The 24,103-nt window shown below is 39.8% G+C and overlaps 1 protein-coding gene across 6 annotated transcripts in view; it reads left to right on the plus strand.

Annotated features, from left to right (window-relative positions):
• EYA1 (EYA transcriptional coactivator and phosphatase 1) overlaps nucleotides 1-23,534 on the plus strand; it is a 92,853-nt gene extending 69,319 nt beyond the window's left edge. For all 6 annotated transcript variants that reach the window (XM_075415247.1, XM_075415246.1, XM_075415250.1 and 3 more), the window contains 6 exons: nucleotides 9,694-9,752; nucleotides 9,938-10,098; nucleotides 10,308-10,422; nucleotides 10,715-10,836; nucleotides 12,780-12,880; nucleotides 21,348-23,534. In XM_075415247.1, the coding sequence (XP_075271362.1) occupies nucleotides 9,694-9,752; nucleotides 9,938-10,098; nucleotides 10,308-10,422; nucleotides 10,715-10,836; nucleotides 12,780-12,880; nucleotides 21,348-21,428 (639 nt within the window). In that variant the 3' untranslated portion in view covers nucleotides 21,429-23,534. The remainder of the gene's footprint in view (nucleotides 1-9,693; nucleotides 9,753-9,937; nucleotides 10,099-10,307; nucleotides 10,423-10,714; nucleotides 10,837-12,779; nucleotides 12,881-21,347) is intronic.
• Nucleotides 23,535-24,103: the final 569 nt, after the last annotated feature.

The raw sequence follows: 24,103 nt of genomic DNA on the forward strand, positions 1-24,103 counted from the left end.
ACTGTGGACTCCCTTCCAGCAGGCATCACAGCAGTTACCTTAGCTCATCCAGACTGAGACACAAAGCCCATCTCTTTGTATTTAGTTTTCTACAGCATCAATCCAGGAAGAACTCAGTTTCACTGCGGGAGCGAAGGAAGGGAAGGAAAGGAAATACAAATCATGGCGAGGAATTTTCCCCGATATGTATATGAGGGAATGACTGGAAATAGTTTCTCGTCTATGTGATACTACACTCATGGGTGACTTGCAGAAAGCTCACGAAGTTCCGCTTCAGGAATGTGGGACTAAGTTACACCACACATGTAGCTGTAGGTAAATGAACAGAAATGCAAAACAAAGTCTTCATTCATAGGCAGAACTGTGGCTTTGCTGGTGTGTGCAAAGCCCAGCTAAAAGCTTCGACCCATCCGAAATGCATGATGCCTGGTGGTTGTGGAATGTGCTGCTGTGGTTCCTGAGTGTTAGAGCTACGACGAATAACAAATACCTGCTTAGTTTACTTGAGAAGATCATTCCTATAGGCTTATGCAACTTACTAACCACTTAACTTCTTTCATGTGGCCAGTGGTGAGTACCTGCATACTAGGTGCCACAGAAAATAGGCCCTAGATGATTTCCTTGCACAAGAAAATCAGACGGAGCGGTCTTTGCACACGTACAGCTCAGCTGAAATACACGGGAGCCTACCAAGTTAGTAGCAGCACTTTATCACTTTATTCACCTTCCTGTTGCTTCTCCATTTCTCTAAATGTAAGGCTGCAAGGTGGCACAAAAGCTCTTGCCTCTCTGGCTGGCACTCCTAGAGCTCTGGCGAAGCAAATAGTCATCCTCTGCTCCAGCTGGGCAAGGCAGCCGTGCCCTGGGTCACTCCCAGCTTCTGCCACCAAGCAGAGGCAGCGGGGTCAACTTCTGCCCCGCAACATCGAGGTGGGAAAGAAAAGGAAGGAGAAAAATGCAGTGTTGCGCGAAGGTCTTCAGGCTGCCTGCAGGAGCAGAAGTTTTAGCTGTCTGTACTGTCAAGTTTAGCAGAGAGAATTTTAATCCCAGTCTCTGTCCCATTAGCAGATAATTACAAGGATGCAAGACTCGCTAGCCTGAAATGTTGTAGCTTTCCTTCAAACACATGCATTTAGGAGATGACCAACAGCACTGAGGCACAGCAAGATTAAATGAATTGGTTGTGCCGGACTGAAAGAGCTTACATCTTTGTGTGAAGATTTGCGTGTGAACCACAAGAGCACTCTCATTTCCTGAGATATGAGACATTGTTTTCAGACTTTTATGGAAAAATCTTTCTTTTCATAAGTTTAATTTTGAAATTGTTTAAAATTTAAATATATTTGGACAACCTTTAGTATGTAGTTTCAATAAAATATATGCGTTCCTACAAGTATACTTTCGAGTTAATACATTTGGGAATAATTCATGACATGCTGACCAGGTTCATGGCTTTTGTTACTTTTTTAAACACATTTCATATTTTATTTTCACTGGCTTTCATTAGTCATAGAATTTTTTTCTTTTTACAAAAGTATATATCCGCAGATAACATGAATCGTGTCGTAAAGAAGGTATTTACAATGTGAAGTGCTGAACTTTTAAAATAAAGTGAATTTGACATTTTGAACTTAACATTGTCCTTTCCAGGAGTGACACAGACTCTTTAAACAGGTAAACTTGAGTCGTATTTAGACGTTTCTGTCTATGGGTAAAGTTCTTTCTCTGACACCCTCCTCTTCCCATCTCTTTTCCTGCAAAATATACAGAAATAGAATAACAAATTATTTTGTGAGGGTTGTAGCTATGATTGATTGTTAGAGAGGCCCTCTAAAACACTTCCCTGAGTGAGACCATACGTTACAGAAATAGAATAGTTCTATGTTTTATCTTGTCTGAGCAACTGGAATGTAGTGAGCATATTGGGAACGATAGGGAGTATCTCTGAACTGGAACCCGAACAACTAATCTACACCCTAAAGCAAGCAAAAAAGCTCTGGGATTTGGAGGACTCTACTTACTGCGATTGTCCTGAGCTCTGCTGACCCTGTGCTAGAGGTATGGTTTTACATTTTGGTCTTTCTTTTCAACAGAAAGGTTTCAGTGTGTCGAGTATTATATACTGAGACACTATCAGTTTTTGAAATATCTGCTTCATGACACTTGTGAGCCAAAGAGAAGTAGCAAAACAGAGTTTTCTTTTGCTGTGGGAATGTAACTGTCATGTTACAGTTGCTACATAGATACTCGTCTAGGTCATGTTTTATTTTAAATTGGATTCTTCCAGTTACAAGGTGCAGCTGGAATGAAAATGTAAACCTTGATTTTAATGTAGCTACTTCAGTAAACACAAGTTGCAGAATAAAATCTGTATTTATTTTGGAACAAACACGGTTTACTTTAGGAATATCGTATTTAATCCAAATGCACTTGTTGGTGTGAGCAAGCGAAATGAGATTTTAATCACTGTTTCTAATAGGAAAGAATGGCACCCATTGTGCACTCTAAAATGGTTGCACATTTGGTGCGGGAGACCAATCCCAAGTCATCAGCTATGAAAATGAGTTTGTTAAATAATTTTAGGTCTTAGTCTTCAATGTTTATAACATCTAATAGTTTGTATAGCTAATAGCCTTAAATTTACTTTTTTGTTTGTTTGTTTTGACGCACTATTTTAACAGTAAAAGGTGGAGTATGGGTTTTTGTTGTGATTTTTTTTTACTGTATAAGCTTCTCTTTGTAGTCTTAAGTTTAAAACAGGAGTGTTTTGAAAGCCTTCACAGCCTGATTTAGTTCCTTGACTGTTCATCCACAAATTGTCAGACAGAATGAAGTGGATTTCAAGAACTCTCTTTGTTCTTCATATCCTGTGCCTGACCCGCAGGTAATCTGCACCTTTTTTCTTCAGCACTGAATAATTGTGGTGGGAAAGAAGAGAAAATGTTAGGGTCACAAAGTGCAGGCTAGACAGAGATGACAGGTCCTGCCAATGGAGTGCCAGTGTTGAGAACCTGCGAACCGTAGTCTCTGCTTTTTCACATGGCTTTGCGCTGTATGTTAACAGGCGCTCCGCGATGACGGGTTAGGAAGTTCAGCACTTCAGCCTTTATTGCCTCGGCTTGAAAGGACGTGCAGAGGTTTTTGTATATTTAGAAAGTAGAGGAGCATTTGGCACAGCCCATACATGTATATATGGGATATAGGTATGTTGTTCTATGTAACTTCAATTTTCTAGCCTGTCTGCATACTAGATATTTTGCTGTCCTTCTAGGCAAGTAAAACCGGAGATTTGCTTGTCAAGTTTAAAGACTACTATTAAATAATGTTGGGATCCTTGCATGTTATTTTTCTAAAATTAGAATAGAGACTAGTTGGAGCAATCTGCTTTTTATTTTGCAGGAAGATAATCACAGCTATAAGTAAAGAGGCGTAGAAACCAACAGATTGATTAAAAAAAAATGTTCATTCACAAACTAGCTTTGGAATATGCAGTTGTTTGGAAAAACATTCCTTGACAATCTGTAAGGCTGTGTTTCCCAAAGAATTATGTTGTAATGGCTTATAGAAGTGAGGAGTATTTGTGGAGCAGGCAATAATCTGAAAGGGTATATATCTTAAAGGATATATATCTTATTTCTGGAAAAGGCATAAACAGAAGTACTGCTGTTGTAAAAAGCTGCATAAAAAACACAGCAGTGTACACTAGAGAATTTTGTTTTTAATTAAGGTGTTTTCAGATACATCACATTTGTAAAGGATTGCAGCTTTAACTTGTTTTGCCAGATCTGTTCTCACATGTACATGACCAAATTTCTCTACTGTTCAGTAGGGAAAATGAAGCAGTGGATATAATTGCGTAATGACAGATATGAGAGGAACAGAGAATCCCAGCAATCATTTCCCGTGAGTTGGCCAGCTTCCAGGCTGTCTCAATGGGCACGCTGATGTAAAGGCAAAATGAAAATAGCTTGTTCTGAAGGGTGGTTGTTGGGGGGTTTTTTCCACCCCTCTCATTTGACTTCGCAGACTAAGGTATTGAAACAATTAGTTGACAGCATGGTGTTAGTTTTCTCACGGTAAATTAAGAAGATTAACCAAATGTGGAAATATATTTTAGCTGTAATCAGCAGATTTGGGACTGTAATACTTCAGCATCCTTAGAGGTTATGTTCATAATATTATTCACATTATTCCTTTTCATAATGTGCAAAATTGTCCAGAGTTATCTTACACTCAGTGTTTATTCAAAGACAGCAGAATTATTAGATTTATTTCTGTTAGTTTTGTAACACAGAAATGTAGAGGATCAGCATGCTAGCCGTTACATCATTCCACTTGGCGTGTAGCATTGGCACAGAAAAGAGGAACTCTTGTGACAGCCTTAATATCTTTTTTTTATAATTACTTATTTTCCTACAGTAAATCGAGTAGTGAGGCATATTTTACATAGTTATGGCAGAAGTGCGTAACTTGACGGGTGGTAGTGAAGGACCAAAGTAATATAAATATTTGCAGAGCATTTCTGCCATAACTTAATGCTTTGCATATGAATCTTTATAAAGATCCTAAGTTAGTTTAAAGGAATGATTCCAGAAGACTACATAGGCCCAGGCACTTTAAGAGCTGTGAATGATGACTGTGGAGCATCTCTGGGAGTTTTTTGGCCCATCGTACGAAAACAGAAAAGAGGAGGAGGAAAAGTTACCAGTAAGGCGTTAGCAAATGCTTTGGGAATGGAAGAGGGAGAAGACACAGGCTTTCCATGTACAAGTCTTGGGCTAGACTCATCTAGTCATTTGTTTTCAATTGTTGTTTTTCTTTGGCTTACTGCATTTCACTGGAGACATATTTTCACTTAGCAAATGATTGCAGCAGTTTTATGGAGCTCCTGCAAACGCATATCCGCCACTGCTTCAAGCCCCAATGCAGAGCTGAGGAGAACGTAGAAACAAGTCTGTTACTCTGTGAAAAGTCTGTTGGTTTAATTGGGCTGCTGCAGGAGATTTGTTTCAAGCTAAGCTACCAGTTGTGACACTGAAAGGTCTGAGGGACACAAACACATGGATCCATGCGAGCCTGCTGTGCAAGAGAATAGCAAAGGACAGCATGGCCAGTAAGTAGTGTAGGTAGATTTGCTAAGTTACAAATGGTGACATTCTTGTTTTCCCTTAGGATATTTAGTAACTCCACAGACAACCGTTAACACCATATCTTTGAGCATGCTTTGAGCGTGTTACTGATGTTTTATACCACCTGTCTAGTGTCCTCCCTCATCCAAACTTGTGCTTTAAAAGTATACGGGAAATGTCTCCTTTCTCTCCCTTGACTACAGCTTTTGCTATCGTCTCCCTCCTACAGGCTTTTAAATCCTGCATTTCACAGCTTGCTCTCTTCTGTGCTGCCATTCCTGAAGAGACTTGCTCTCTCCCTTTGCAGAAGATGAATTTTCTTTCTGCCTCAAATTCTTTCCAAAAATGTAATTCTCCATGAAGCCTTTTGAACAAGCCTCCCCAGCTTCCAGACGGCACTTACTCGACGTAGCTCTGAGGGTGCTGCCTTGGGCAGCTGCCAGGCTGCCACCGGGAGAACCAGTCCCGCTTCCACCGCCCAGCCCCAGTCTCCTGCCGTTTCCCACAGCGGCCGTCAAGCTAGCGTGCTGGTCGCATAGAAAGCCAACCAAGAAAAAGCAACCGCTTCAGGTTGCCCTAGGATTGCTGGCCGTGGCTGCAAGGGCTCTGCAGCAGAGATCTGAATCGGAGCAGCGTCGCTTCCGTAGACTGAATTACCCTTTGTGAATACCTGTCCTATCCCGTGTCTGCCCCTCATACGCAGGACATGCACGCGGCACTGTGAATAAGGTTTTTTAAAGTTTCTGATGTTTTAGTAGCCCACATCTCATTTTCAAATGCAAGCTTGACAAGGGTTTCATTAAAATCAGTGCAGTTTAGAAGACCAGGGTTTAGATGCCTCAGACGCTTTGCTCTGCTGAACGTGTTACCCCTGAACTACACCAAGCACATTTTGCTTTGCAGGGATTGATCCCAAAGTGCCAGAGCTGCATCTCAGCCTGTCTGACTGAAATCCAAACCTTCAGTGCAAACATGTCATCACTTGTAGTCCCTCATGAAGATTTCAAACTGGATACACTGAAGTAGCAAGGTCAACACCTTTAGGAGCAAAACACAGCTTGCTGCATAATCTTTACGGATTAGCCACAGGATATTTTGCTCCTTACTTGCCAATTCAGCCTATTTTAAAAGAGAATCCAACAGTTTTAATGTTCTGCTTTGGAGCTGACTGCTACAATGATTGTAGCATAATAAAATACATCTGCATAAATAACATGTATTTATAATGTTTCTACAGGGACTTTCAGTGTTAATTTCAGATACAACCTTGCCAAAGAAATTAGGGGGAGAATATTAGTATTGTATTTCCTATGAAAATTTTACAGAAGTGTCAAATATATCTGTAAAGGTTTGAAATGGTAAGCCTGCAAACAAATCAGTTTTTTTCTTTCTTTTCCTGAATGGCTGTTTAGCTCTAAGTTGGTTCCCATCACAGAAGCTTTTTTGGGAAGTACTTGAGGATTTTGAATCTTTTAATTTTATTAAAATACATCTTTTCAAAAATATGCTGGTTGGAAGTGCGTGCTTTATTTGTTGGTCAGTGTCAAACTTCATTTTACAGCATATCCCTGATTATGGGGCATATTGAGTAAACCACTATTCGAAAATGTTGAATGTGTGGATGCTTACTTATAACTAGTCAGGGGACTGGATACTGTCTCACGTAGTCTTTGTGCACAAACAAAATGCTCCATACAAAGCAAGCAGGTGAAAACAAGTACAAGGCATTCTGAAGGAAGGTGGGACCAGATCAATTAATGGTGGGCAGGTAATTGGCTTCTTTGAAGAGGTATTCCTAAATAACTTTACTGCTAAAAGAGCAATTGCTAAATGAATGTTCAGGGGTTGAAAAATGCACCCATCACTCACTAGCCCAAAGTCTGAGTCAGCTAGACAGTGTGAAAAAATACCTGGCACTCAAAGCTCACATTTAGACTCAAAGCTGTGTCCTGCCACTCATCAGGAACAAAATAGTCGTGCACTGTTTGTGACCTTCCTTTACTTGTAGCGTAGTGTCAATCACATTCCTCTTTAATCCTCTCCAAATTATAACATGCATCTCTTGTGCTTTAATTTTGCTTCATTCCCTTCCTGCCTTTACTTTTTTATTCTTTTATTCCTGACAAGAGAGGACACTATCTGTCTCCATTATATTCAGTATTTCACCTGAAATTTGTGACGTTCATGAGCTTTTCTTCTCTTTTCTTACTTTCTTGACACTGTTTCTATACATTTACCCCACCAATTTTTAGTCTCTGATTTCTTTTCTCGGTTTTTCTCTCCAAAATCCCTCTTTCTTTCAATATCATAATTTCTATTTCTAATGGATCATTTCAGTTCTCAGTTTCTACTTATCAAGCAGATAGTTAGACAAAACGGGAGGGTGTCTGTGATGTCCCAGAGCTTGTAGTGCAAGCATGTAAATTTTACCTTGCAGCATGTAAATTAAAATTCCAAGTCCTCAGGTCTTCTCTAACAGGGGGATCTAAGATGTAGCGGTGTCATCTTTCCTGCCTCTGTCTTTTGCCTTAGAGAACTGAATGTCAGTCTGTTGAATTAGTCCATCTCTCAACCACTTCTGTGAGAAGCTGATCTTCTACTCCTTCCTTTAGTTTTGTGATTACTAAAAAAATTGTTTCTTTTCCCCAGGTCTATATTTTGAATCCTCTTTTCCAGCAACTTGCTCCAGTTGGCATTCATAGTTTCCAAGCTGGGGGAGGAGGCTATTGACTTGCTAATTTTCACAGCCACATCAACAACTAGAGCTAAAGTTTTCTATCCATGGAGACTTTGAGAAGTCACTGAGCAGTGGAAGAGTAACTACAATGGGAAACTCGTAGATTCAGGAGTGTGTCCCTTCATTAACTTACACTCACTTTATATTTGAATCGTTAACTTCATAGGCATTTGGGTGGACAGTTCCTTTCAGTTTCAAACAAAAAAACTTCATTTCTGTGAATTTGATAACTTGATGAAGAAGCTTCCAGGTGGGTTTTTTTTTTTAGCCAAGTTGATTTTCAAAGCCTGACAACATACGTTTACACTTGTAGTTTCAGCTGTGTCTGTACGTGTAGCACAGTTTGCCTGCCTGAGGAGGAAATTCACTGTACGGTGGTTAAATGTGAGCAAATGTAGTACTGTCTTTCTTGTACTGGTTGTTGCTCTTACCTCTCTCTGTAGCATAAGCTACCTATGCATAAAATACAAAAGAGTACGTGTTACAGTAAGAATAAGTATATATTGTACAAGGGCAAAAGACCACACCTTGTTCTTCAAAGCATTTGAAAAATTTCTGAGGTATTTTTCATAGACCTTTGTTTTTAAAAATCTAGAATCCACAGCCATCATGTGAGGCCAGATAGATTTCTTCAGCTTTTTTCTTATCTGAGGTTGTTGACCTCAGGAGAGGAGGAGAAGGTTACAGGGTCAAAGTCTTTTCCTCCTTGGAGCTTGCTGCTTGCTGGGAGAGGGTTGGTTGGAAAATAGATGTTTTAGAAAAAGGGTGGAGGGTCATGATTTTAATTCTGTTAGGGAACAGCTGGTTTGAGTTTCTTTCCACTTCTGTCTTCCCTCCCTTCCTCACAAATCCATGGAGAGAGAAAAATTTGTTCAGAGGAAAGCAGTAACACAAAAATAAAGGATTGCAATATTTTCGTGTTTAAAACAGATCATGTTTGTTACAGGACTTCACATTAAGAGAGAGAAGAGGAAATTATTAAAATAATTGAAATCCATTATTGTTTCAAGCATTGAATTGAAATTGATCTATAGTGCCAGAGGTTGGTTTGTTTCCCTGCCAAAAGTTGAATTGTTAATAGTAATGTTCTAATGTTTTTTTGGTGGATAAACAATATGCATTATGATTTTTAATTTAGTGATGGACAAAGCTAATTATGAATGTGCCTTATTAGTTTGCATACAAGTCGTTGAAGAAACATGGTTTGATTTGGCTATTTCTGTTCAGATTTTCTTGATCTTTGCATGCTGCTTTCATGCACTAAGACCAAAGAGAGAGAAGGAAACTCACAACTCTCAAATGAATGGCAAACTAGGAACAGATTTTTTCGTCTGCGCTCCTCTGAAACACTGGCCTCAGGCTGTGTTGGTGTGTGGCTCAACAGCAATCAGAGGTCATAATTTCATTGGCGGTTAGCATCAGGTTTAATTTTTCTAATATGTTACATTTACTGAAATGTCTGGTTTCAGTTACACTTATGCACTGACTGAATCAGCTTTGAGCAGCATGATGTTTTAAGGTACCTGAAAGGCTACATGAACGTTTATGGAACACATATGCTAATTGTTTTTAACCACTTTCCATTCTAAACACAAAAATGTGTTTTTGGAAAGCCATTTAACAGTAGTAGCTAATGATGGTGTGCGTTTATTCTAAGAAATGAGCACAGGGAATAGGTAAAATAGTTGTTTTAACAAGACTGCCATCTACTGATTTCCACAATTAAAATTATCCCTGATGAGTAAGTAGATTGTTCATAGTTTTTCTTAGCTTTATTTTCAAGATTTGCAAGATCGAGAAAATGATAAAGTCTTTCTGTCGCCTTAGGAGTGCGACCAGGTTCACATCGATGACGTGTCTTCAGACGACAACGGTCAAGATTTAAGGTACAAGAGAACTGAGCAAGATAAAACGTTGCTTTGCAAGTTCCCTCCCAGGAAAGCGATGGACTGCTGTAACGCTTACAGCAGCCTGCTGTCTTACCCTGTGCAGCCCGGCAGTGTGAGTAGCTGGTGGCTGAATGCAGCCCGTTGCCTCTTGTTAATCTGGGGTTTTTCTTATCTCTGACTAGCACCTATAACTTCGGAACAGACGGCTTTCCTGCAGCCGCCACCAGTGCGAATTTGTGCCTTGCGACAGGGGTGCGCGGAGGAGTGGACTGGATGCGAAAACTGGCTTTCCGCTACAGACGAGTAAAAGAAATATACAATACCTACAAAAATAATGTTGGAGGCAAGTGACTCTGAAGTATATAACAGATACAGACGAGGAGTAGTAAAACAGAAGAACTTTTGGTTTCTGTTCTTTTTTTAACATGGTAGTGTTTAGTGAGCTGTTTAGTTTCTGGTGTGTGGAAAGTTGTCTCTGAGCTAATGAAAGCAAAGGAAAATGACAGAATGTTACCAAATTCCCATGCAGACATGCCCTTATCTACTCCACAGGTCTTCTTGGTCCAGCAAAAAGAGAGGCTTGGTTACAACTAAGAGCAGAAATTGAAGCTCTGACGGATTCGTGGTTAACACTTGCACTGAAAGCACTCACCCTTATTCATTCAAGGTGAGTACAGAGACTGTGTGATGGTTAGGAAACTTTCGGATGTCTGATGATGGTCTAGAAGGGGCTGCCTGGTCTGGTGGGCAAAATACTGAACCTGGTGGACCAGGTTCTTCGCATTTCTTCTTCTGGTCTGACCATGCCACTCTGTACCTTGCTCTCCTGTAAGGTGGAAGATGACCCCTTTCTTTGTAAGTGGCAATAATAATGGGGAGGGGTTCTGATGGGAGGGATAGGGTTTTCCTTGTTGTTTTGATTTGTTAAAAAAAGGATGTTTATGTTTTCTCTTCTGTAGGACAAACTGTGTGAACATTCTCGTAACAACTACTCAGCTAATTCCAGCTCTGGCAAAGGTCTTGTTGTATGGACTAGGGGTTGTATTTCCCATAGAGAATATTTACAGTGCAACTAAAATAGGTGAGCTATTTTTATAATGTTGTGATACTTATGAAGCTGTAATTATAAATAAAAAGGTACTGTAGTCTATATTTATTTCTTACATGCATTCACTGTAGCAAATAAGAGATTAGGAATACCTGACCTCATGAAACACTTCATGCTAAAGCATCCTAAAAGTGCTTTTCAAATCTTTGTTCATATAGCTCTGTTAGTGCTGCTGCAGCCTCTGCTAGGAGGAAATGTAATTGTTGTTTTGTCATCGTTTCTCAAAACTGTGAGACTATGTAGCCGTTGAGAAGGCTTTTTAGTAGGGTGTAAGTACAGGACGCTAAGTGTCCCCAGATTAGCCGAAGAAATTCTGTAAGGTAAGCCCTGGCTCCATTTGTTTTCATGGGCTCTGGAGCAAATTTTGATAAACAATTTACCAGAAGCAAGAATGTTTTGCTGCAGAATGTAATTATTTAAGTTCATTCATACTGACTGTAATAAGCTTCAGCCAGGCAAATGTTTATTTCTGTTTTCTGGTTCAATGTAAAAGATGTTATTCTGAGTATGTAGAATTACGTAGGACCAGATGGCATCGGTACTTGTAGTTTTTAACATGATTATGACATATCTGTTCTGTCTCAGATTCCCTCAAAATTGTGGGCTACATAAAAACATTTTTCATGTGTTCTTAAGTATCTGTAATACAGGAAGCTCAAATGGCCGAGAAAAAATGGTGCGTTATTTTTGTTTGGTATTGTTTTTTAAAAAAATCTTGGTTGAGAGTTTTATGTAGAAATCTGAAAGCATTACCATAAAAGATTTAAAACTGTTTTCTGAATAAAAATTTTATGGTAGTGTCTTTCAAAACTTTCAAATAAATTAAAACTTTGAATTAAAATACTTCAAATACATATTCTAATTAAAAGATATTTTAATAAACATTCACTTGTGACTTCACGTACACGGGGCAGAATGGTATTTTTGGAAAACTGGCTGTCACAGGAAGTCATGAGATTTTTGTAACATGATGTGATTCATAATTTTCAAACTGGTTAGTGTTGGATGTTTCTTATGCCCAGCGCTGCTGTTAAAGGGTGTCATTGAGTAGTTTGGCTTCTCTGCTGGCTAGAAACCTTTTTTAAATTTCCATCCTATTTGTTCTTATGCTGGTATTGTTCTGTAGCTGAAATAACTGTTTTGAAAAACACGTTTTTTTCCGTCGGTTGCTGTAGACACACAGGTAAGCATGTACCATGACCAGACTGAAGCGATCTTTCAGAACGGGGACATGTGAGAAAACTCAACTGTAAGCATTCTTTCTGGCTTCCCAGTACTGGTACCTGAAGCTTCCCAGTATCAGTACCTATGTGTAAGACAGGAGCACCGGGATCATGTCCCTAGATCTGTGCAGTGAAGTAATGAGCCCCATTAATGGATCCCAGTGCAGGATCAAGGACCTTGCCCACGTGTTGAATTACAGGCGTTTAAATCTAAATCTTTTGGGTGACCTTCTAAGTCAGGTTACTACTGTTTCAGGAGCTGTGATTAATCTTGTCACAGGTTGTGGTGAAAAAGCTAGAATTTCAACTCAGATTCAATCAATTTGCTCAGTTCAGGATACTGGCCATAAAAAGCCAGCAGAGAATTCTCCTTGTAGGGAAATTCCCACCGAAACCTGTCTCAGATTAGGGGAGGAGACAAGAAAGCTGATATTGCAGACCTCTAGTCCGCTATGTCTACCATGGTGTGTATAGTAAAGGACCTCATGGAGCAGATTTCAAGGTTGCCTGTCGGCTTCTGTGGTGGGAGTAAAGCTGCAATCAGCCTTGATACACCATCCCATGGGAGAGACTCTTCTCTGCCAATAGCTTTAATTATATATTAAAGGGTTGAGCAGATCCAGGCTAAAAAGTTATTTATTTGATGTCATCCCATCACCACCTATCCTGAATAGTCTGATCTTTCTCTTTCAGGAAAGGAAAGTTGTTTTGAGCGAATAATTCAAAGATTTGGAAGAAAAGTAGTGTATGTTGTTATAGGGGATGGTGTTGAAGAGGAACAAGGCGCAAAAAAGGTAACGGTCCTTTTTTAGTGCGGGTTGATTTCAAGAGTCTGAAAGCAAAATTGTCTTTTCTTCGACATGGGACAGCATGCATTGATATTTGGGTTTTGTATCTTTGCTCTATGAAATATGTTGTGACTATATCTAGTAGAAATCTGCATAAAACTGTAGATAATAATGTGCCCTGCTGTTCTCCAAAAGACACATTAAGCTAGCTATGTATGTTTGATGTTTTTCAAAAAGGAGCCCGAAAATGGACACTGGCTTTTGTGCCAAGAACTAATAGTTCTGTTTTCGTTGGCATCCCAGAATACCACATAGGATGTTATGAATATAAGCAAAAAATGGCAATTCTTGCTGATCAAAGGCAGTGTGCTATTTGACTATATGAAATATGAACATGTCACACCGTGAAAAAGTATGTAGGACTGGAGTAGGTGTGCATAAATTTCACCTTTCTTGTGCATCCGTAATTTGGATTCTGCGTTCAGGTAACTGCTTGTGGCTTGTCCTGCATTCATAACCAGAGGATGCTGTTTGATTGTCTGTATTATTTTTTTGCTTTCCCCTGGGAAGAAGGGAAAAATACACTTTTTTTTCCCCCAGTGTGGAGCAAGCTCCATAAAAAGCAATGCTTCCCCTTGACAAATAATAGGCAGCATTCTTAGCCTTGCTATTCTGCCCAAGTACAGCAGATACAGGGTCTTTGCTTGGAGGAATGGGCAGAATATTGGCTATTTGACCAATAGGATAAAGTAGGAAAATAGGCATTGCTGTCCTTGCTTTGTTTTACAGGTAAATTGCTTTTACACAGCTGATCTTTTTACCACAAAATTTTCTGTGGTACTTCTCTATCTGTTTCGACTGTAACCTTCTAAAATTAGAGAAGTCAAACTAATTACTCCGCGTGGCGTTTTAACAACCATTGACTGGTTTCGCTTCATGAAATCCGGGTTTTGTGCCCCCGAAGCGTTGCGGGTAGGTTCCCAGCTCGTCCCAGCACTTCGCAGAGTCTCAGTTTCATATATCCCTTTGGCGGACTGACGGGAACAGTTTGCTCCTTTCTCCTACAGAAATGCCTTTCATCTTTGCAGAGAAATGTTTTCCCGCTGTAAATGATTACATTTTAAAAGCTGCATTTAAGATCAGGGGGGAAAAAAAATTCTTCTCTTTGTTCCTTTTCTGTTGCTCGGTGAAACAGTGTTGTATATGATAATGGCAGGAGTAGTCCTTTTGGTAACATTATCTAATTCAATGCTTTTTTCAACAGGAAACATGATTCAGAAAGGCATAAGAAAATGCCTTTCCAGTCGCTAAGAGGAGTAGCAGTATAGAAAGTTCCTTTGTGTCATTACTTCTGCGTATTCTTTCTCGGTGGAAGGAATTTTCAGATTCAAGGCATGTTAGATGCTCTGGATTAAATTATCTGCTGCAGCGATGCCAGAGAAGTCAATAAGTAGACCGGCAGCCCTGCCTTTCTGCAGAAACTATTAATTTGATTAAGGAAAATGCTTCTGTGATTCTTGTTCTGCTGCTGTGTCCACCAAAAAAGAAGTCACCATTTCGCACTGTGAAAGCAGGATTTGCCTATCAAGTTTTGGCCCTGATATCCTGCACGAGCGAGAACCACGCAGTGGCTTGCGATACGAGGAGCTGCTCCCCACTCAGATGATGGTTATCTGCTCCCTGGGTTGTTTTTAGGGAGGTTAGGAGCAGTGAGCATGGGGTTGCACCCTGGTGTATGCTGTGCTTCAGTTTAAAGATGCATGCCCCGTCTAAGGAATAAATGGTATCGCCCTGTGAGAAAACAGTAGAAACCTAGACCTTGTCTGCAGAAGGCGCAATCAAAACAGGAGAAGATTTACACCAACAAAAACACCCAAAGCCCATCAATCCAAAGCGGCGTAACCGTCTCATGATGTAACCCGTTGCCTTGCTTATCCCCTGAACCTTGCTAGCTGGTTCCTTCCCGCCTTCCTTCCCGTCAGCACGTGGGGTTTTGCGATGTTCTCAGGGCAGGGACAGCTTTCCTGTTACCCCTTTGCACAGCACTTGGCTGAAGGGCTTTGGCATGGGGCGAAGCCCTTAGCATATGTACATTTCTTTACACTGCTTAGAGCATAAACACGACACCCTTCTTTAAATAGCACTTCGTTGATTCTGTGTAAACTATAATGAGTATTTTTAAGTAGACACATAAATTCAAACTGATTTCATTTGAGAGATTTTTTTGTTCTGTGTTTGTTTAGTGGAAAGAGCTGGACTTCTAGCTTAGGAGGCACAATTAAGATTTGTCATTAAAAATAATTTACCAATAATTTATCAATTGCTTCATCATAAAAAGAGATCTTTATTTATGTCCTTCATTCGTGGAAGATCCTGAGTCAACAATAGGAAAAATAAAGGACAGATTTAAAATCTTTTTATTATTGTAAAAATGCAATAATAGAAACTTTTTAATACCATTTAAAAGAGCATTGCTCTTTTGAGAAACACTTTTAGGAAAGACTGTTTTTTAAAAAATGCCTCTTTTGATGAATGAAAATAAATACAGTGCACTGAGGAAACTCCACACTCTTACATTTCACGTAGTGCGGGACGAGCTGTGGTATCAACACCTCTGTTTAGCTGTCACTTCCAGCAAAATACTTTAGAAGACGATTGAAATTCCCGGAACGTTTGCGTCGCAGGCTGAGGAATAACCATACCCTTCCGGATCAGCGCAGCACACAGCCGGGGTGGCTGCGGCGCCAGGGTTCACGCGGAGGTTGCTACCTTTGGATCAGCTTCCCCAGGAAAAAGAGGGAAAGGAAGGGGGAGAGAAACCGGTGTGAGAGCCGAGGGGTGCTCGGGGCGGCCGCTGCGTCCGAGCGCCACCGCGGTGACACGGCTCGTTCATTGCAGAAGTTGTTTCTGGGGTTTTCTGCCAGAGACTCCATTGTCTTGGCATTTTGTTTTCCTTTGCTTTGGTTTTTTTTGTGTTTTCTTTTGGTTTGGTTTGTTTTGTCTGAGCTCATCTTTTGCCTTTGCCTTTGGAGACACAGTCGGGAAATACTCATAAGGCAGAAAAAACCCCAACTCCTGAGTTTTTCTACTTAAGGGAATCCTCCAAAGGATTTCTAATTTGTGAGAGGAGACAAAGGAGGAGGCTCTCTGCACTGAGGAGCTGGATTTTACATCAGGTGGTTCTGGAGAGCCTGGGCAAATTGGCTTCTCCCTTTGTCTCCGAAATGGTCATGCTGCCTCGGAGGGAAATTGGGAGGAAAAACCATAAATCTTTGTGGAGCAATAAATAGAATATAAATGGGTATCCAATATGCCACTGCTTTTAAGCTCACAGTCACACTGTGCTGGTCAGGTTTGGGGTAGGAAGTAAAGATAACCGCTTAGCAAATCTGGCACAAACACAACAAAAATACTCTGAAAGATGACAGAAACTGAAGAGTTTTCTATTCAAATCCATCACAAATCTCAGAAGTAAGATTTATACTTATTTAAGGGAAGGAGGATAGTCTGCACTTTTCAGTGTTGCTGTCAAAGTATGGCTTTGTTTTGCACATATATTAGTAGAAACACTTTTTTTTTTGAAGAAAATAGTTGAAGTTTTTTTCTTTTAGTAAATACATGCTGAAAAATAATATTGCTTCTATTTCAGAAGTAAGATACCTTAATATTTTAGGTTATTTAATAATATTATAGTTATTAGACTTCCTGAGTTAATAATTTCACTTTTCATGCTTTTTACACCAAAACCAAATTCAAATTTTTGCCACCAAGTTTTGTTTCAAAATGTCGTAAAAATGAAATCATTAAAAAGTTCATAAATGTGTTTCTTATCACCTACAAAACAATTCCTGTTTTTTAAAAGACAGAAGCTTCATCTTTGCTTGGAAGATATTGAAATAGTACAAAAAGTCATTGTTTTACTACCAGTCTAGATGCATATTCCTCCAATATGCAATAAGAAAAGCTTTCTTATAGTTTCATATGCATGAATAGATAGAATTCTATCTATTCTATAGAATTCTATAGAATTCTATAGAATTCTAATAGATAGTTAGATACTAATGCATCCAGTTACACTGCCTATATATTAGTGGTTAGCATTTGTCATCCATTCTCCCACAGCAGCGAGATATGAGCATTTTTCAGCGTGCTCAGAATAGAAGACGTGTTGTACATGACGTGTGTGCTAACTGTTGGCAGGGATGGCTTTCTAAAAGCAGTATTTAGTAAATATGTGTACAAAGAAACTCTTGCCAGGTCATTCAGTAAGAAACAATGTACTTCTCTCTCATGGGTGTGTTGCCACATTTGACAGAGCTGAATAGCTGTGGATAAATGGGGCAAGTTAATACAGGAATTATGTATAAGGTTTTGTATGATAATTTTGTTACTTTAAATGTTTTAGTCTTGTACAATCATCTGTTAGATAAGGTGAAAATTACTGTGTATGCCTTGTGAACACACATGTGTATATATGGACACATATGTGTGTGAGACTGTATACATACACAAAAATATAGATATATATAGATCTGTATCGGGTTTGTTTCCCCTCTTGGCTATGAAGGCTGTGCCGTAGGGTCAGGCTGATAGAGATCTGAATCAGTCGCGTTCGGCGGTGCAGGGAGTGCCAGTGCAGATTCCAGCCCCGTGCAGCCGCCACGTTCCTGGCGTGTTTTATTTCTTGGGAGTGTGCTGCTGGTCTTTTGACCTAGATGCAGGAGAACTGAAAATAGTTATAATCCTGAGGTTTACACAACCTTTTTGTTTTCATGGTACTGTCCAGAATCATTCCACACCTCACTCCTGTAACTACATGGAGTAAATGGAGGTATATTCTTTTCACAGACAATAAATAAGGCAGAGGACACTTAAGTGAATTTGGAATAGAAGGATATAGCCAAAATAATGACCACTTAAAGTTTTGGTTTAAAATCTGACCGTAAACAGCTGAAGGTAATCCAAAACTCAATATTGCATATGGGCGTCTAGCAAGAATCACTGTGATTTGATTTAGCAGAAGCTAAACCGTCTGTTAAATCAATCTGTGCCTTTAACCGCCCTAGCTGCTTGGTGTGTGTACGCTCTGTGATGCTGAGGTTGTTACTAGGGAAGCAGTATAATGCTGGAGCTGCATGAAGTGAGAGCTGGAAGCCAAGAATTTATTACTACAATCCTCCCTATTCATTAGTTTGCGGTATGACCTTGGAGGGCATCCATGTCATTGGCTCTTGGCTTCTGCAGAGACACTACGCAAAGGCAGGTGTCCACCAAACTCTTCACCATGCCACGTCTTAGGTATGCTATTTAAACCTCCCTGACCCAGTGGTTGCGGCAGAGCTGGTTCCAGGCTGCCTGAGAGAAGCGGGGAGCTCTGGCTGGCTGGCAGGGAGAGCAGGTGGGTCCTGCGTGGCAGGAGGCTTGTGGGAGAATTATAGAATCGTTAAGGTTGGATAAGACCTCTAAGATCATCAAGTCCAACCGTCAACCCATCACTACCATGCCTACTAAACCGTGTCCTGAAGTGCCACATCTACACATTTTTTGAACACCTCCAGGGATGGGGACTCCACCACCTCCCTGGGCAGCCTGTTCCAATGCCTGACAACTCTTTCAGTAAAGACATTTTTCCTAATATCCAGTCTAAACCTCCCCTGACGCAGCTTGAGGCCATTAAGAGAAGAGGGGAAACTGCAGCCATGCCAGGAAGGGAGGCAGCACTGCTGAGCATGGCCGGGCAGCTGCAGTCAGCTGGCAAACACTGCACGGACCTGCTGCAAGCACAAACCTGTGCCTGCTTCTCCGTGGTGTAATACCCTTGTCAGGTGTTACAGATTCTGCCAGGAAGATCTCACAACCTAAATAACAGATAGTTGCTCAGAAGCTTTTGGAGAGTCCAGAGAACAGCATGATTAGCAATTTTTATTTCATTTTGCTCTTGCTGGCTCGTTTCCTGGACATGATGCAAGAAATTAATCTTTAGGAAAGATTTGAGTTGGAAAGGAGCAGTGTTTGACCTGACAGAGTGCAGAGGCTAGACTATCTGTATAATGTAACTGGGAGGACACTGGGACATGGAGTTGTAACTGAGTTAACTGCAATCTAATTCCGGTTGCTGGTGGAGCATAGAGATAGTACAATGGAGGTCCAGATTGAAGATGTAGAAATACTAGGTGTCAATGTTTAACACTCCTTAAGAAAAGGATTAATCTGTAGAAGTGTTTTGGAAATATCAGAAGCTTTTTTTCTAACATCTCCGTCGCCTCTGAATTAGTTTGATTCTTTGTTTTGTTCTCTCCATAAGCAGCTATCAGTCATGCATTTATCTTCAAGCTGAGATTGTCAGCTGTTTCTCAAGGCTTTATAACAATCTAGTGCAAAGTGAAGCAGAACAGAAATTCTTCCAATGGTGCTTCCTTGTGGGTCATTTTATTTACTTCCTGAATAAATTTCATTGCTCTAAAAGCCTGGCATACTCTGAATGTGGGCATCTGTTGATGCATCCATATTACATTTTAATTCCCATCAGGAGTCTCATATCGAAGCAGACCTTCTAGTCCTTCCCCCTTGCTATGCTTTGATTAACATCCTGGACTGGTTTTAGGGGGGAAAAAAAAGAGAAAAAAACCCAACAGATTTCTTTTGGATAGAACTAAAGAACAATATATTATCCAGATGCGCACCAAATGCTTTCCAACTGCTAATGAGCACTTCTTCCACGATGTCAAACCAGAGCTATTCTAAGTGAAAACCCTGAAACATGGGCAGTGGGTGCTCAGTGCCGCCTCCTTCCCTCTGCCGTCGCTCTAATTGTGCAACTCTACTTGCTAACGCTTGTCCTTCACTGGGTACGCGTTTTCCAGATTCCTTACAGTGCTCCCTTGCTGATCGTGTACGACTCTTTAGCCTTGCTTATTAACATTGATTAATTCAGTGTTATCTTCTCTGACTCTCACAGGAGCACCAGCTGATTGTTCCTTAACAGTAGCCATTTGACTTGAGAGACTTGCCACTACTTACATAGTTACATTTCTTTTTAAAATCTTTGCTTTGTTCTATAAGTTCAACCCAATTCGTCATCACATCATTATCTGAATTGAAGCAGCATTCTTCTAAACATAGTCATTATTTATACACTGACAGACAGCTGTTTACCTGAGCTTCTAAAAACAAATATATGATAGGCTCTGTGCTAAGAGGTTTGCCTTCTGAGACAGGTATAAGGTAAAATTACAGGGCTTAGAGTAAACATGCAGCTGGAAACAGAGAGCTTCACATTGTTTTCAAAACTGTTCTCTAACTTAAAGTTTGAGGAGAAGACCTGAATGAAAAAAGGAGGTCAGCGTAGAAGTGATAATCACAAGAGATGGAGTTTTGCCACTGATTTTAGTAGAATTAGGAATTTACTGGGGAAGTGCTGAAGGAGGATGAAGAAAGCCTAACTGGGAAATTGTAGATAAAATGCTTGGGGAACTCAGAAGCTATTGTGGTAATAAATTGCTTGTGGTTTGCCTCCTAAAGATGCCAGGACACAAGCTGACCCAATGAAAAGGTGAACATGATCATGTTAGCCTTCAGAACATTGTTGAATTGAAACTATTTTCCCGTGGGATTTATAGAATATTTTCCTGACAAAAGCTGATGGTTATCTTTTCTTTTTATTTATGTGAAAGTTCTTGCTGACACTATAATCCCTGGTTTAGAGTGTAAAGTTAGTTCTTAATCAAATTTTTACCCTTCATGGATGAGGTAATGCTTGCTTTTTCCTGGTATTTGTGTTTTTGGTTTATTCAGGTTCTTTGCAAATGTATTTGTGCTCCAGACAGATTTTATTACAGCTAATAGGAAAAAAATATGTATTTATTTTAAAATTGTCCCATATGGAAAAGATGTTTTAAGATCAGTTCCAACAAGGAGCGATGTTATACAAACCACTGGGATAAAATTCCTTTCGAAGTGATGTGAGCAACACACGAGCTATTCTGAATCACCATGGCTATGTTCTTAACTCACCTGCCAGGGACAGTACAGCAAGGAACAAAGACGTTTTGATAGTAGATAATACTTTCACTGTCTTTATTTTTTGTTTTTTAGTCAGATTCCGTTCCCTTCCTCAAACTACCCACATGCTTCATGTATGGGTTATTTTTCTTAATTTTTTTCCTAGAAATACTATTTTCTTCTGCAACGTGCTAAAATCTGGTTTTCTGGTAAAGAGATGAGAAACCCCTCCCTCCTTGTGATCTCCTGACATGTTTGCTGCTGTTCCTATTGGTAAATAGATTTGCTGTTGTTGAGAATTTATGCTGAGGGAGTGGACCAGAGAAACCAGAGAGAAACGTGAAGGGCTCAAGGTTTTAAGAGCTCTTTTTCTCTCCTCACAGTGTTCCCTTATCCTTGCAAAAGACAATGGGTGGGTCTAAATACCAGAATTCTTGGGGCTATTTTTACATGTTGTCTGTGCTGTTCACAGCATGCTATGCCATTTTGGAGGATCTCTAGCCACTCTGACCTTATGGCCCTTCACCATGCCTTGGAACTGGAGTACTTGTAGCAGCTCAGCAGCACTTTGAAACCCCAGAGCCTCCTTCTGCCCGTGGACGGGATGCCTGTGTCTTGTGTCAGCATTGGACTATGGAACTTTGTGATTTCACCATGTTGACGTACAGCTGCAATTGGTCTTAACCCTTGCCCTTTCAGTAAACGGAGGAGCATGTCTTTTTCTTCGGAACATCTGTTGACTCCGGTACTGCGAGTCCAACGAAAATAAGCCATGCGAATGTTTGAACTACTCATCTTTACCGTATTTGCTACCAAAAAGAAATAGAGAATGAAAAAAAAAAAAAAGGAAATAAAAGGTTCATACCTGTGAAGAAAAAAAAGGACCTGCAAATTCTGTGTAGCTTTTAGACTCTTCAATGTGACACACACCGTTTCTTCAACACAGCAAACTTGATTGCACAATGAAGACTGAGATTTTTCAAAATACCAGTGGAGTAATTTTCTTGTAAAGAAGGTTTACTTTTTGGTTTCTCATACCCAGGGTACTCTGTACATCTTTACTTATTTATGAACAGACTGTATTTTGACATCATATAACTGAGGATATGTATAATAGGATTGAAGGCGATTGTAAGCCTTTGCCTTATGGTACAGCAACTACTTTTGATTTTAGCACATTACAGAGTAGTTTAAAATATGTCTAATTTAAACTAATAGGTACATCACTGAGACAATCGTGTACAGGAAGAATTTTTTGTGTAAATTTGTAATAATGAATGATTCTTTTACATATTGTTAAGGTAAATGCTATTGAAAGATAGTAATGCCTTGTTGGTGAAGGATGAGGCCACGTGTGCACAAACTGTTGTGCAGTGCCTTATCAATGCGTTGGATATAAATATGTAGATAATGGATTTTTTTAGATAAATTTGTCAAGACCAAAAGCATGGATGTCAAGTGTCAATAAGAATCGGGTTTTGTTCTTCTCAGCTGTTTCTCTAACTTTTTCTTTTCTCACCTATTCTTATTATGAAAAGGTTGATTTCTTTCCCCTCACGAAGGAAATAATATAGATAAAACACAACTGAAGAGGAGTCCTTTGCTGCCTTCTGTTTCCTCTTTTAAAGTTAACATATTAACCCTTTTTTAAAGTATTGAAAAATGAATTAGCAGATTCATTCCATAAAGAAATTGAGAGAGAACACAAATATATTTTAAGACATGACTTAAACTGGAATCTTGGTACCGAATAGTTTTTGTCTCATCCAAAAATGAAGGAAATTGTCATCATCATTATTTTTAGAAATAAGAAATGGGAATATTTTGGAGAAATTGAACAAGAATACTCATATGCATTAAGTTTTTAATCCTCTTCCACCAGGAGTCAGATTTTCCTAAGATATAACATCCATTGCCGGCAATGGAAATACTAAAATAGTTATCACCAAGGAGTTAAAATTTGCTTTTGTCTGTACCTGTTTACAGGGCAAACCTAGACTGTCTCTGTCTGTGACTTTTCTAATCTTGAAGGCCATGAACTACTTGGTCAGATAAACTGTTAGTCTGGCTTTTCAGCTTGAATTATACCAGTCCCCTTTACCTGATTTAAATCTCTTTGTTAAAAAGAAGCCTCGGCTTTATTGGTTCTTGCTCCATCTTTTCTTCCTGTTTTCTTTTGCTAAAAACACCAGCCTTGAAACAGCTACCTGCAAAGCTACAAAGCACCAATGTAGCTACACAACAACACCCTTCTATACTGGAGGAATCATATTGCTGCTAGAATTCAGTGTTTGTGGATCGCTTTATTACCAACAGAGAGGTTTTGTATCCTACCAGGACTTGCACATGTGCTTTACCCAGTATGAGTGCTGGAATCCACGCAGTACTCACACACTTACATAAAGCACGTTGTGGGGAGTTTTTAGAATTGAGATTATAATTAGCCTTTCTTTTCCTCGAGCAAAGTGGACAGTGATGGGGGGTTGGTTGTCTTTTTTTTTTTTTTTTCTCTTTTAAATTTTTAGTCAGTTGCAGACTGAAAAAAACAAACAGTTTGTCTGGGCCTTATTGTACAAAAAGTGTGTTGTGTCCACAATTGTGTACAGAATTTTTCTTCATTAATTTTGTTTTAAATTAATAAAATTGATTTGTGAACGTATTAAGCAGTTGTCTTGAATGCAAGTCTATGATATTTCTGCCCTCTAGGTTGGGAATGAGAAGACATCTCTCATCTCTTTGCTGTCACAGTGCAGAAGTTGTTCACCTGCTTGTGCCCAGCTGAGACATTAAATAGGATAAAAACTGTTTGCATCTGGTTTACAAAAGGCTCAGTTAGATGGGGAGCAGTTGTTTTACTTATCAGCAGGAGCTAGAGAAGGTCAGTGCGGAATAGGGACTCGGTGCGTGGTGTGCTGCAAATGTGCACCTGAGTGACTCATGGAAGTCAATACCTGAACGTTAGGTGCCACAGTGCCTCTGAATGTCATCCGAAACAATCTGTGTGCTGAATGGATGAGTCACAGTGTTCAGACATCTCACTCCGGGCTACAGCAAGTCTTCCATCCTCTGAGGATCTACAGGCCTGAAGGTCTCTGGGAATTCAGGACTGGTATTTATCTTTTGCAAGCATGGAGCAGGGCTGCCCTCTAAATCAGGGGATGAGTGGCAGTGCCCACCATTTCATAGCAGGCATTTTGTTGTAAACCCATGAATTATTGGTCCAGACCG

This window comes from Opisthocomus hoazin, chromosome 3, assembly GCF_030867145.1.
Source record: "Opisthocomus hoazin isolate bOpiHoa1 chromosome 3, bOpiHoa1.hap1, whole genome shotgun sequence".
NCBI classification, from domain to species: Eukaryota; Metazoa; Chordata; class Aves; order Opisthocomiformes; family Opisthocomidae; genus Opisthocomus; species Opisthocomus hoazin.